Genomic DNA, 15,473 nt, shown 5'->3' with positions numbered 1-15,473 from the left:
ATGCAGGCCAGACCAGTGAAACTTGCCAGATTTCCTTTCCTCAAGTACTTTGGTGAACTGCTAGATAAAGTGCTATTCCGCATTGCACAATAATGAAATTCAGATTTTAGTAGCCCCTTAGCTCAGCCATCTGGTTGGGCTTGTTCAAAGCTTTGACAGATGACTGAGGTTCTGGTTGACTTCAAAGGCCTTAACGTATCCAGCTGTAAAGGTTTTGTTGATACAGTTGTTCAATGGAATTTTGTTACAAATGCATCGCTAAGTTCCAAACCCATTAATGGATTCAGCTCAGCATGTGTTGTTGACACAGCTGTCAAGGATAATATGAGGTTTGTTTTCTTGACAGATCTATGAGCTATTAAGAGGGTTTTTAAAATGAAGATTTTGATGTTCTGTTTGTTCATTTTGATAGATTTAGAAGCTTCTCAAATATTTCGCAATGTTATTACAGGGCTCAGGAGCTTTGTATGTAGTGGATACTAGGTGAGGGAGTATGGGGCTATGAGTGAAGTATGCAGAGGAGGGGTGGGGGTGAGGCTTACGGGGCCTCACACTCATTTCCAGAAGTAGGTCGATGTCTCAGTGAACAGAGGCATGACTTTTAACCCGGCCACCTCAGCACTGGCCTGTCTGCTTCTCCATCTTGGACCTGCTGCAGTAGGTGGTGGCCTGAATCCAGCCCCTCTCCGCCATGAAGATAGCATGGGCAGACACTGCCAGTCAGGAGGCTCGATCGTGACATCCCCAACTTCTGCCTCCAAGATGAAAATCCGTCCCTATGCCACTATTTATAATTCCGAGGATCCCATTTGCCTTTTTTAAAAACCATTTTCTCAACTTGCCCTGCAACTTCAACGATTTGTGAACATATACCCCCAGGGCTCTGTTCCTGCACCCCCATATTTATAGAAAAGCAAGTTATCAATCCATTTCAGAACCAAATTATTTTCAAATTCATACAATTAATTTTACAAGAAATCTAACACTTTCCTAGAATAAGTATTAAGGTTCTGTCAAAAGCATTTAATACTTTTATCTTCAGAATATTGTGTTTGAGTTTCAAATTATGAGCGCATATTGCAATCCATAAAGTAACCCATAATTTACACATTTTAATGAACATTATAAAACATATAGTCTAGTTATCCTTAATGATTGCCATTTTTGATATACAATTTCACTAATAAACCATGGGTACCTACCTCCAGTACATCTACGATCGATGCGAAAAGAATTTCCATCAGCGTCAGTCAATGTGTATTTTTGAAAGTCAATCACACAACAATCTCCTCCGTCTATTCTTACTTTAATTTCATTTTCTTTCTCATTGTAAGCCTTTTCAAGCTGAGCATTCACTGTTGGATTGAAGGTTACCCAATGATCTTCCACCCAGAATTTCCAGCACACCTTATCCATAATAAACATTTCTTCACGTAGTATGACTTCTCTTTTCCCTACGTCATGACACACCTTAAAAATAACATCTTGAACAGAACATATATCAGTTATACATCCAGATAGAAAGATGCTGCGGTCAGTTTTGTCAAACCTGTAGATTACATGCATTCTAAAGCAACACTCTATGATTTCTTCAAAGTCTTCTTCAGTAAATTTCTCTAAAGGTATTTCCACGGGTATTGTTTTTTCCAGGTGTTCTTTAGTTACTAATTTTTCAATATCAGCCCATACTTCTTGAATATTTTCTTCCTTCATGGAGTAAATCTGAAACTTTACTGGCTCTACGGAGTGCTGTGGTACATTAGTATCTTCAGAGGATTGGTTTCCAATGAGCCAAGGCCAACCCGCAAAATACTCTGAAATAAAATATTTAAACACCAATAATCCTTAGAATAAAATCAACAAATCTGATTACAATTTTTAAGAAGTAATGCAAGTTTTACATTCTTTTAAAAAAACTTTGTTATTATGCTATGGGTATCATTAGCAAAGCTTCATTTGATGACCCTTCCCTAGTTGCCCTAAGCCTGTGGTGATGGGCCTCCCAGTTGAAGAAATTATTTTTTAACTGAGTGACTTGCAAGGCCACTTTGCAGGACATTAACAATCAAGCATTTTGTATGAACTGGAGTCATTTATAGGTCAGAGTGGGTAGTGGTGGCAGGTTGGCTTTCCTGAAGGATATTGTGGAACCAGTTGGATTTTAATAACAATTTGTTATTAAATCATTTTATGATTTTATAATCATTTCTTTCCTGGTATTAATCCACATACAACTGGATTTGCTGAGTTCAATTTAATAACTTTGAACTCATTACCTTCATACTGCTATGAACATACCATGGGAGCTTAAGGTGAAGGAACCCTTAGAAGGAAGTGACCATAATATGATAGAATTTACCCTGCAATTTGAGAGGAAAAAGCTGGAATCAGATGTAACGATATTACAGTTGAATAAAGGCAACTACAGAGGGAGGAGCTGGCCAGAATTGACTGGGAGATGAGCCTAGCAAGAAAGACAGTGGAACAGCAATGGCAGGAGTTTCTGGGAGTAATTTGGGAGACACAGCAAAAATTCATCCCTAGGAAGAAGCAGCATACTAAAGGGAAATCGAGGCAACCATGGCTGACAAGAGAATTCAGGGACAGCGTAAAAGCTAAGAGAAAGCATACAATGCGGCGAAGAGCAGTGGGAAACCAGGGGATTCGGAAGCCTACAAAGACCAACAGAGGGCAACTAAAAAAGAAATAAGGAGGGAGAAGATTAACTATGAGACTAAACTAGACAGTAATATAATAGAAGATTGCAAGAGTTTTTTTTAAATATATAAAGGGTAAGACAGAGGCAAAAGTGGACATTGGGCCGCTGGAAAACGATGCTGGAGAAGGAATAGTGGGGAACAAAGAAACGGTGGAGGAGCTGAATAGGTACTTTGCGTCAGTCTTCGCGGTGGAAGACACGAGTAACATCCCGAAAGTTCAAGAGAGTCGGGGGGGGGGGGGGGGGGGGGGGGCAGAGGTGAGTATGGTGGCCATTACCAAGGAGAAGATGCTAGGAAAACTGAAAGGTCTGAAGGTGGATAAATCACCTGGACCAGATGGATTACACCCCAGAGTTCTGAAGGAGATAGCTGAAGAGATAGTGGAGGCATTAGTGGTGGTCTTTCAGGAATCACTGGAGTCAGGAAGGGTCCCAGAGGACTGGAAAATAGCTAATGTAACCCCCCCTGTTTAAGAAGGGAGTGAGGCAAAAGACGGGAAATTACAGGCCGATTAGCCTGACCTCGGTCGTTGGTAAGATTTTAGAGTCCATTATTAAGGATGAGATTTCAGAATACTTGGAATTGCATGGTAAAATAGGGCAAAGTCAGCATGGTTTCATCAAGGGGAGGTCATACCTGACAAATTAGTTAGAATTCTTTGAGGAGGTAACGAGTAGGTTAGACAAAGGAGAGCCAATGGATGTTATCTATTTGGACTTCCAGAAGGCTTTTGACAAGGTGCCGCACAGGAGGCTGCTCAGTAAGATAAGAGCCCATGGTGTTAGAGGCAAGGTACTAGCATGGATAGAAGATTGGCTGTCTGGCAGGAGGCAGAGAATGGGGATAAGGGGATCCTTCTCAGGATGGTGGCCGGTGACTAGTGGAGTTCCGCAGGGGTCAGTGTTGGGACCACAACTTTTCACTTTATACATTAATGATCTAGATGAAGGAACTGAGGGCATCCTGGCTAAGTTTGCAGATGATACAAAGATAGGTGGAGGAACAGGTAGTATTGAGGAGGCAGGGAGGCTGCAGAAGGATTTGGACAGGTTAGGAGAATGGGCAAAGAAGTGGCAGATGGAATACAACGTGGGGAAGTGTGAGGTCATGCACTTTGGTAGGAAGAATAGAGGCATAGACTATTTTCTAAATGGGGAAAGAATTCAGAAATCTGAAGTGCTAAGGGATTTGGGAGTCCTAGTCCAGGATTCTCTTAAGGTTAACTTGCAGGTTGAGTTGGTGGTTAGGAAGGCAAATGCAATGTTGGCACTTATTTCGAGAGAACTAGAATATAAAAGCAGGGATGTGCTGCTGAGGCTTTATAAGACTCTGGTCAGACCACATTTAGAATATTGTGAGCAATTTTGGGCCCCTTATCTCAGGAAGGATGTTCTGGTCCTGGAGAGGGTCCAGAGGTTCATGAGAATGATCCCAGGAATGAAAGGCTTAACATATGAGGAATGTTTGAGGACTCTGGGTCTATACTCACCGGAGTTTAGAAGGATGAGGGGGGATCTGCTTGAAACTTACAGAATACTGAAAGGCCTGGATAGAGTGGACGTGGGGAAGATGTTTCCATTAGTAGGAGAGACTAGAACCCGAGGGCACAGTCTCAGAGTAAAGGGAAGACCTTTTAAAACAGAGATGAGGAGAGACTTCTTTAGCCAGAGAGTGGTGAATCTATGGAATTCATTGGCACAGAAGGCTGTGGAGGCCAGGTCATTGAGTGTATTTAAGACCAAGATAGATAGATTCTTGGTTGGTAAGGGGATCAAAGGTTACGGGGAGAAGACTGGAGAATGGGGTTGAAAAACTTATCAGCCATGATTGAATGGCGAAGCAGACTCAATGGGCCGAATGGCCTAATTTCTGCTCCTATATCTTATGGTCTTATGCTGTCAACGATCTATGCCAGCCACCATGAAGAGAGCTAACATTCCAGGAGGGCACATTATTCACTTCCCCAATCCCATCCCCAAGGTTGAGGTCCTAAGCTATTGCTTTCGTAATGAATGCCATAACTGTAACTCTTAGGCACTCTTGTCTTCAATCGGCAGCAGATACACCCAAGATTACAAATTAGTTTGGAAGCTGGTAATAAGTCTCAAGTTTCAGGGCTTTTTTTTTTGTGTATAGTTCTTCTCTGTACGAGCCATTTAAAGGGGAAATGCTGGGCTGCACTAAGGCTCAAAGACAGTAAAATTATGCCCAAGCATATATGTGAAATACTGAATTCACTGTGTTTTATGAACTATTTTGAAGGGAATCAAAGATATCTCTGCAGAAAAGGCCATTATCCCTTGTGGCTACACATTATGATATTCGAGATGAGGTGCTTCGCAGTTGCATATTTAGTTTCTATACAACTTAAGAAATAACATACTTGACACTGTGTTCAAAATTCCTTCTTTTCCCGTTTGAAGCTTTGTTATCTCCTCTTGAAATACTGGGATGTGTGCAGGTGAGGCCTCATTCACTATCACGTGTATTGAGGGCACTTGCATCATTTGTCCATACTGACGAACAGAATCCAATACTGCTGCTGCAAATACCTTTATATCTATAAGCGCACGCCCTGTTGAGAAATCTCCAAATAATTAAAATCAAATTTGATTAAATCAGAAATATCAGACCATAAATCAGAGCTTGCTACAAAAGAGCTAGAAGACTTTAAAGTTATTTTCCTGCAAAAATTAAGTGGATTACATTTGTCAAAATGTCTAGCCCTGTTAGATACAAAAAAATAAAATAAATTATTTCATTACCAAGGTTGGGGAGAGTGGAATTTTAACAGGAGACCCACCCAACCTAAAACACAGTTTTATTGGAGGCAGATGGTGGGCTTGGCAGCAGGCAAGGTGTCTAATCTGCTTTCAACAGGCAGGTCAGTTATTGTTAAAAATGTTAATGAGGCAGCATTTTGCTTAGCTATAACTGTCATAATTACATTTAATGGCTGAGGATTATATTTCTCAGGGCTTGGGAAACCCCCCATCTGAAGGAAGGCAAGAACCCCTGGAGTCAGCAGTCAAGTGCTTTTCCAGCAATGTCCGTGGGTCAGGGGACATATTCGTGTAAACTTGCTTCACTCCCCACATTCAGACATTCTCTAGAGTCAAGGGCAGCCTCGCTGAGATCCCAAAATATCATCAATACTCAAGCAATCTCTTCTCTGATCCACAATCTCCTTCATGCCTCACAACCTCTTCCACACTCTTGCAATCTCCCCCAACAAACAGTCACTCCAACACCCACTCCCAGCAATTTGGTCATCTGGGTTTCCACCTATCTTAATTATTCATGGTTGACTAAGAGCCCAGATCAAGAAAAGCATGAGCTCAGCAAGGAATCAGTTTTGACAAGTGAATTGTTGGCTTTGCTTGATTTATAACAACATCTATAAGTTGTTCCTTATGTGATCTGTTTTTTCAATGGTTCAATATTTATCTGGGTAAGATTAAGAGGCATCAAGTGTTTGAAGCCCTTGTTATTGATACTTTAATGGTCTGTCTGACTGACACTTCTATAGGGTTGTAAGAACAGAAGCTTGTTTTTTCAAAGAACATACCTGAATGGGTGTTTCATTTCTTAGCAGGTCCATACTTACCTTTGTTGTCATATGTATATATTGCATACTAGGTGAATTTTCATTTATTCGTTCATAAGTTGGTGTCGCTGGCTAGGCCAGCATTTATTGCCCATCCCTCATTGCTCTTGTTCAGAGGGCATTTAAGAGTCAGCCACATTACTGTGGGTCTGGAGTCATATGTAGGCCAGACCAGGTAAAGACAGCAGGTTTCCTTCCCTAAAGGACATTAGTGAATGCGGTGTTGCTCACGCTGCTTCTGATGTTGTCATCAGAGACCGAATTGCAGAAGCTTCTCCCATACTTCATTGAAGGCTGACAACAAGGAAGTACAGATCAATGTGAGTGAGGCTAACCTTGGGAGTTAATATTTTGCACTGATATCCAATTCTGGGCACCACACTTTGTGAAGGCTTTGGAGAGAATATAGAAGAGATTTACTGGAATGGATCTAGGGATGAGGGATTACAGTTATGAATATAAACAAGAAGCTGAAGTTAGTCTTCTCTGCTCTAAGGAGAACAAGAAGAAATTTGATAAGGATATTTAAAACCATGAAGGATTTTGATACAGTAAATAAAGAGAACCAGAGGTGACATGAGTGAACCATTTGTCTTGCAATGAGTGATTAGGGCTTGGAATGAACTGTTGGACAATGGTGGATACAGATTCAATAGTAGCCTTCAAAAGGGTTGTTACTCCCCTTTTTTACATTGGGCCAAGTAGCAGGAGTAGGCAATGTGGCCCTTCAAGCCAGCTGTGCCATTCAAGAAGATCATGGCTGATTGGATTATGGTCTCAATTCCAGCTTCCTGTCCACCCTCCATAACCCTTGACTTCCTTGTCTATCAGAAGTCTAACAAGCCTTCAATAAAGTCAATGACCCAGTCTCCACTGCTTTCTACAGAAGAAAATACCAAAGACTATCGACACTCAAATTAATTTGTTTCCTCAACTTCATCTTAAAATGTGACCCCTTATTTTTAGACCATGCCCCCCATTTCTAGTCTCTCCCAAAAGAGGAAACATCTGTGTGGAATCCACCCTGTCAAGTCCTTTCAGGATCTTAGATGTTTCAATATTTAAATGTTTCACCTTTCATTCTTCTAAACTTCAATGGGTATAAGCCCAACATGTTCAATCTTTCTTCAAAAGATAACTCCTTCATCCCAGGAGTCAGTCGAATGAACCTTCTCTCAACTGCTTCTAATGCAATTATTTCCTTTTTCAAATAAGGAGACTCAAATTGTATACAGTATTCAGGATGTGGTCTCACCAAGGCCCTATACCGCTGCACCAAAACTTCCCTACTCTTATATTCCATTCTCTTTGCAATAAATGCCAACATTCCATTTGTCTTGCTGTATCTGCATCTAACTTTTTGTGATTCATGTACCAGGACACCCAGATCCCGAGTTCTGCAATCTCTCTCCATTAAATAATAATATGCTGCTATTCTTCCTGCCTAAGCTGACAGCTTTACATTTTCCCGCGTTGAACTCCATCTGCCAAATTTTTGTCCACTCACATAACCTATTTCTATCCCTTTATAGACTCTTTATCTCCTCTAGATAACTTACTGTCCTACCTATCCTGGTTGTATCAGCAAATGTAGCTGCCATACACCCTTCACCAAGTCATTGAGATAGATTGTAAATAGTTGAGGCCCCAACTCTGATCCACTAGTTACATCTTGCCATCCCAAAAAAGACCCATTTATCCCTACTGTCTGCTTCCTGATAGCTAACCAATCCTTTATTTGTGCTAATATGTTATCCCCTACAACAAGCTCTTATTTTGTATAGTAACAATTGATGTGGCACCTTAGCAAATTCCTTTTGGAGATCCAAGTGCACCATATCCATAGGTTTTCCTTTATCCACTTTGCCTGTTACTTCCTCAAATAACTCTAATCAACTAGTTCAACATGATTTCCCTTTCACATGGCCATTATAATTTTTATCGGATTCCCTTATGATTTTCTATATATCCTGCTACAGCCTCCTTTATGATGGATTTGAGCAATCTCCCTATGACATTTTTGAAAAGCCCTTTGCCATTGCTTCTAGCTGAGGTGATGTGAGAATGACTGCCTTGACATCAGGGTAGCACTTGGCATCAAGAAGCCCTGGCAAAATTGAAGTCAATGGGAATCAAGGAGAAAACTGTCCAATGGTTAGATTCAGACCTAGCACAAAGGAATATGGGTTGTCGTTATTGCAGGCCAATCATCTCACTTCCAAGATATTGCTGCAGGAGTTATTCAGGGTAGTGTACTAGGCCCAACCATCTTCAGTTGCTTAATCAAAGGCCTTGCCTCTATCATAAGGTCAGAAGTAGGGATGGTCACTGAAGATTGCACAAAGTTCAATACCATTTGCAATTCTTCAGATACTGAAGCATCCGTTACAGCAAGACCTGAACATCATTCAGGATTGGGCTAAATGGTAAGTAACATTCATACCACACAAGTGTCAGGCATTGACCATCTCCAACCATCTCCACTTGACATTCAATGACATTATCATCATTGAATCCCCCATTATCAACATTGACTGAACAGTAACTGAACTAGAACAGCTATATGGATACAGTGGCTACAAGAGCAGGTTAGAGGCTGGGAATTCCAAGCTGCCTCCTGAATCCCCAAAGCCTGTCCACCATCTGTAAGGCACAAAGCAGGACGATTGCCTAGATGAGTGCAGCTTCAACAACACTCAAAAAGTTCAACAACATCCAGGACAAAACAGCCTGCTTGATCAGAACCCTATTCACTGCTTAAACATACCCATCTCCCACTACCTCGCACATTGGCAGCAGTGTGTACCATATACAAGGTCTACTGCTACAACTCGCCAAGGATCCTTCAACAGCACCTTCCAAACCCACAACCTAGAAGGACAAGTGCACCAGATGTATTGGAACATCATCTGAAAGTTCTCCTCCAAGCCACACAGCATCCTGACTTGGAACTATGGTGCTGTTCCTTCACTGTTGGTGAATCAACATCATGGAACTCCATCCATAGCACCATTGAGTATGCCAGCAACATATGAATTGCAGTGGTTCAAGAAGGCCATTCACCACCACCTTCTCAAGGGGCAATTAGGGATGGGCAACAAATCTTGGCCTTGCCCACATTCCATTAAACAATAAAACCAAAATCTGCAAAGAATTAGGATATCATGGCCACCCTTAGCAACTTAACATACATCCCGTCCAGACCAGGTGACTTTTCTACTTTTGATTGCTGCTAACCTTTCATGTATCTCCTCTATCTATTCTGATCCTATTAATTTCTTCACTACATTGTTCTTTACTGTGACATTTGGCAGCATCTTTTTCTTTAGTGAAAAAAGATGCAAAGTACTCATGGTTATGCCACTGAATGTCAAGGATGATGGTTAGATTCTCTCTTGTTGGAGATAGTCATTGCCTGACACTTGTGTGGCATGAATGCTATTTGCCACTTGTCAGCCCAAGCCTGGATGTTGTCTAGGCCTTTGCTGAATACAATTCTGCTGCTGCTGATGGCCCTCAGCACCTCGTGGTTGCCCAGTCTCAAGTTACCATATCTGTTCAAAATCTATCCCAATTAGCACGGTGGTAGCACCACACAACACGGTGGAGGGTGTCCTCAATGTGAAGATGGGGCTTTGTCTCCACAAGGACTGTCATGGACAGATGCATCCATGACAGGTTGACTGGTGAGGATGAGGTTAAGCAGCCTTTCTTCTCTTGTTGGTTGCCTCACCATCTGAGACTAGCTTTACATTTCAGATTTTTACTAACCAAATTCAAATTCCAAGGGTCCCTGGATTATTCATACAGCGACTTTACCACTATGCCACCATCTCCCCCTAGCTGTTTTGATACAACTGAGTGGCTTGCTCGGCCATTTTAGAGAGCATTGCTGTGACGCTGCTGTGGGGCTGGGGTCACATGTCGACTAGACCAGGTAAGGATGGCAGATTTCCTTCCCGAAAGGACATTATGACAATGATATCAAGGTCACTATGACCCAGACTAGCTTTTTATTCCAGGTTTAGTAACTGAATTTAAATTTCACCAGCTGACACGGTGGGATTCAAACCTGTGTCCCCAGTGCATTGGCCTGGGCCTCTGGATTACTGGTCCGGTAACATTACCACGACGTCACCGCCTCCCCATAAAGTTGTAAACCCCCTCACCCTGATATAACATTCACCAGAGACCTTCAGCGAGGTTCTATTGACTAGCCAACAGAATATACCTAGAGGCACAATGTGGCTGCAGAGCCTGCAGGTTTAGGCTAGACATGAACTTCTCCCTACATCAGCTTCAAGAAAAGTACAGAGCGCAGAAAACACCACTGTCTTGCTTTTCTGGATTTGACAAAAGCAATTGACACTGTGAACAGGATAAGCCTCTATACCAGGTACTACAGAAAATCAGTTGTCCTCCCAAAGCTTCACAGTCTCATTCGGTCCTCTGTGAATACATGCACAGCACCATTCTGATAGTTTTGAGATCAAGACTGGGGTCAAAGCTGTATCTTAGCCCCTACTTCTGTTTGGTATCTTTTTCTCTGCCATACAGACCTATGCTTTCACTGCTGACATGCAAGGAGTGTACCTCCATACACGATCAAATGGGAAACTCCTCAACTCATCAAGACTGGAAACAATGATAAAAGTACAGCTTGTCCTTCAGAGAACTTCTGTATGCTAATAATTCTGCAACTAGGTGCCCAGACAGAAGATCAGCTCCAAAGATTCATGGATCATCTGTCCCATACTTGTATCATGTTCTCTCTCATCATCAATATCACAAAAACTATAGTTGTGGGATAGGGTGTTCTATCTCTGCCTGTGATCAGACTCAACAACATCACTGGAAGCAGTCAGCAAATTCTGCTACCTTGGATTATGACAAATAACCTATCACTTGATGAAGAGCTCAGCACATTGGAAAGGCAGCCATTAATTTTGGCTGACTAACAAAATAGGCGTGAGTAAATAACAAACTGCCCTGCAGACCAAGGTGCTTATCTACAAGCCCTGTATCCTCAGTGCATTGCTGTATAGCAACAAAGCCTGGACAACTTACACCTACCAAGAAAAAAGGCTCAATTACTTCCATCTCCAGTGTCCATGATGCATTTTTGGCATCACATGGAAAGACAAAGTCACCAATGAAGCAGTCCTTTTAGGTCAAACATGCTAGCGTTAAACAAGCAAAGAAGGCTTGTGCATGTGCACAAGTTGGAAAATGGCCACAAAGATATGCTATTTGGGAGGTAGTCTGTGCCAGGAGACCAGCAGAGCGTCCAAAGCTCCGATTTAAGGATGCTGTCAAAAGGGACACAAAAGCCCTCAACATCAATCACGACAAGTGGGAAAATCTAGCTGATGATTGACGCAAGTGGCGACACCAGCTGTGGACAGCAGTTCACCACCAAGACAAATGGATTCAGAAGCTCAAAAACAGAGATCATCCCACACTCCAGGCAAGCGATAACTTCATGTGTGCCACTTCTGGTAGACTTTGCCTTTCCAGATTCGGCTTTTTCAGCCATCAAAAGAAGTGCAGTTCATCTCATCTGACCTCACCAAAGTTCTGAGACTGCAGATGGAAGGATGCCAACAGGGACCTGGACAGGGATATGACATTTGCAACCCTTCACTCCTTCGGCACTATTCTCATAACTAGGGAATATTGGAAGATTGTGGCCAGAGCCTTTTCAATTCCACCCTCAACAACCTAGGATGCATCCAATTCAACTCAGATGATTTTTCTACTTTGAAAACTGACAATCTTTTAAGTACCTCTTCTTTGTCTATTTCATCCTGTGCAATTTCTTTACCAACACATCCTTTACTGTGTCATTGGCAACATCCCTTCTTAAGTAAAGGCAAGGTTATTCATTCAGAACCTCAGCTATGCCCTCCGCCTCCACAAAAATATCTGCTTTTCAATCCCTAACCCTTCTCATCACTGTCCTTTTCTTATTTATGTTCAGAAAAGACTTTTCTGTTCCCTTTCATGTGGAGGAACACATCAAATGACAATTTTCTTACTTAGGACTAAAAATCAGTGCTGTAAAAATGGTCCACCCTGGTCAAGACATTCTCCCTTCTTTCATCTGTATAACAAACCCTGCATATTGTACTCTACTTAAGAAGTAATTTGCTCAGGATCTTACAGTATTATCTAATTATCTCCAGCTATTACTTTAACACACTATGAAAACACCCCTCCCTTCACATTAGCATAACAATACAACCACATTTTTGGATTTTTCTCACGCCAACTGGCACATACCTCAACAAAAAGGAAGGGGGTGAGGTCTAAGGGCATATTGTCAGTGTCACATTAGTGATTTATCACCTGTACTGTGTTATTCCTGTGAAGAATGATACAGTCACAAGTTGACATCCACTTCTCTGTAAGCCCAAAGGAAAGAACACCTGTTCCTGACAATCTTTCATTGTGTGCATGGGAGTTAAAATTATTTTAGTCATCTCACATTAGCGGAAGAGTCAAAGAGCAAATTACCTGTAATTAATTTTTGGGTTGAAAAGCTGGTGCAAATGGCTTGTGTCCCATTCTGTTTGTGTAATGTATTGGCTATACAGTAAAAAATATGCTGAAAAAAACTCTAGGTTCTGGTCACTACTGATCTGCCTTTTACTAAGTAACATATTGCATAAATTAATTAGAATAAATAGTCCAAATAAAGATTAATTTTCCTTCTTGTAGATACTTACACTGTCAGGAGGAGAAATGGTGGTTTCCAATGTACTAAATTAACTTGCTGCCATTATGCAGTGAAACAGTTTCTTTCAGCACATCTTCACACTTTTTTTCCCCTTTGGGGAAGCAGTTGAATGATTCCTGGGCTGATATCAGCCCGTTGAACCACATAATGAATGGCCCTCAGTTGGTCAACAGGTCCTGATGTGGGACTTGAAAGCGGAGTTTCTGGTCCAGAGGTAGGGACACTACCACTGCTCCACAAGACCTCCTTTAGTGAAAGGGTTTACTCCATTTAACAATTAGGTAATTACCTGAAGGCAACTGCTTGGGGACTGGGATGTACAAATAATGATAGTTATAGTCACGACACTTCTGCAAGACTTTTAGAAAACTCCTCGCAATGTCTGCTTGGCCCTTCATTCGAACAGGAATGTAATGTATATCTCCTTTTTGTTTGATGTCACTGTTTGCTTTGTTTTCTGTGTAAAAAAAAAAAACATGACTGGTCATACCTCTGCCATACCAATTTGTTTTTTAAAAAGATGAATAAATTAATTAAAATGATCTTAACCTTACCAACATATTCCACCACTAGGGCAATGTCTCTGTTTGAAATACCACCATAGCCTAGTTCAAAAATAATTTTCCCAATATGCTTCAAAAAGAGAGATTGGAAGAGAGGCTCAGTCGTTCCTGGATATATAACAAATGAAAGTAATCAATATCACAGGAAACTAAACATCACAGTATTATTCCTGGATTAAATATTTTCACTGAAAATATGTTAGCAATATTGCATTGAAATGCATAAGCCAATGGTATTACCACATTCATGAAGTATCAATGGTAATATAGTAGCTCTCTGGTGATCAGGGGCAATCTTCGCTCCTCAGCCAGGTAGCTCAAGTTGGGAAATTTAGTAACTCGGTGCACCCACCTCAGGTAAAAGTGCCCCAAATGGCACAATATTTGCTCCAGGGATGTAGGTGCCAGATGGAGTCAGGCCCACTGCACCAGGCACAGATCGGAGATGGCCACAGGGGGTGCCAACGTAGGCTGTTTAAAAGACCCACTCAGCTCTCTGGGGCTTTGTCCCAATTGTTTTCTTAAACATTAGATGCTCTCGCCCTCAACTCCCCATGCCAACTCATGCCCCCACCAACCCCCAATGGCTCCTCATACCCTCCTTGCCAACCTATGCCCCCCACCCATCTCCATAGTTCCTTTTAGCCCCTTAGGTCAACATAGTGCCAAATCATGCCACCACCCACCACCCTTTACCCTTACACCCTCCATGCCGACTCATCCAGTATCCATCATAGGCAGACCTCAGGAGCCATGTGGAGATTAAATAAATAAATAGAGTTCACAATATTAAAAAAAAGTCCCATTCACAAAAGCCCATTCAATACATTTAAATCCCAAGTACTTAATCCCTTATAAAAACAAACATTTGTAATTCTAACCCCACAAAGACAGCTAACCCAAAGAGCTAACCTCTAAACTGTCAATCAAACTGTGAACTTCTAGTCACCACCCATTGTGATAATGAAAGGTTGTGGAAGGCAGCTAAGCATTAATGATGTTTTAATGAAAGAACTTAGGGTTATGCCAACAAACACCTACTGAAACTGGTAGAACAGATTTTCTTCAACATTCACAGACGCACTGTTTTTTTCTTCTTTTTAATTAGTTGGCCATTTAAATAACTTGACAACTCTTCAGACCTTAACAGCCCTTCATGAGCACCTCTTGAATGATTTATCACACTGGGGATTAAGGCCCTTGCTCCAGCCAAAATGGGGTCTGTTTGAACTCAGCACTAAGTTCAAGTGGCCCTACTGTGTTTGGATTTCCACTTGGGGGAATCACGTCCCCTCCTTATTCCCCCTCCCTCGCCACTTTTACGACTACAAAATTCCAAATTTGGGCACTTAACATTTTAGTAGCCACCACATAAGTATTAAAGGTGATGATCTTAGCTTATGGATCATTCAAAGAATATGGAAAAAAAATCAGGGTTTTTGAATAGAGGATATATTTAAGATCAATTCTTGATCAATAAACAACAGAGTACAAAATGAAAAGTTGCATTTAATATTAGAAATACATGTGCACTTTGATGTAAAAATTGTCATTGCACAATGTATCAACATCCTGGGGTTACCACTGACCAGAAACCGAACTGGGCCAGCCAGATAAATATTGTGGATACAAGAGCAGGTGAGAGGCTGGGAGTTCTGTGGCAAGTAACTCACCTCTTGACTCTCCAAAGCCTGTCCACCATATACAAGGCACAAGCCAGGAGTGTGATAGAATACTCTCCACTTGCCTGGGCACTCAAGAAACTTGATACCATCCAGGACAAAGCAGCCCACTTTGAATGGCACTCCCATCAACCACTGTCATCAGTGCTATCAAGCGGCACA

General features: G+C 41.6%; 1 protein-coding gene across 3 annotated transcripts in view; it reads right to left on the bottom strand.

Annotated features, from left to right (window-relative positions):
* The window catches only part of LOC121276108 (protein mono-ADP-ribosyltransferase PARP14-like), a 69,152-nt gene that overhangs the window by 16,070 nt on the left and 37,609 nt on the right, over positions 1–15,473 (bottom strand). For all 3 annotated transcript variants that reach the window (XM_041184067.1, XM_041184069.1, XM_041184068.1), the window contains 4 exons: positions 13,621–13,737; positions 13,356–13,523; positions 5,104–5,295; positions 1,203–1,814 (listed from right to left, as the gene is read on the bottom strand). In XM_041184067.1, coding sequence (XP_041040001.1) covers positions 1,203–1,814; positions 5,104–5,295; positions 13,356–13,523; positions 13,621–13,737 — 1,089 coding nt within the window. The remainder of the gene's footprint in view (positions 1–1,202; positions 1,815–5,103; positions 5,296–13,355; positions 13,524–13,620; positions 13,738–15,473) is intronic.

This window comes from Carcharodon carcharias, chromosome 3 (genome assembly GCF_017639515.1).
Source record: "Carcharodon carcharias isolate sCarCar2 chromosome 3, sCarCar2.pri, whole genome shotgun sequence".
NCBI classification, from domain to species: domain Eukaryota; kingdom Metazoa; phylum Chordata; class Chondrichthyes; order Lamniformes; family Lamnidae; genus Carcharodon; species Carcharodon carcharias.
The sequence above is the reverse complement of the archived record's forward strand: the minus strand, read 5'-3'. Positions and strand labels throughout refer to the sequence as shown.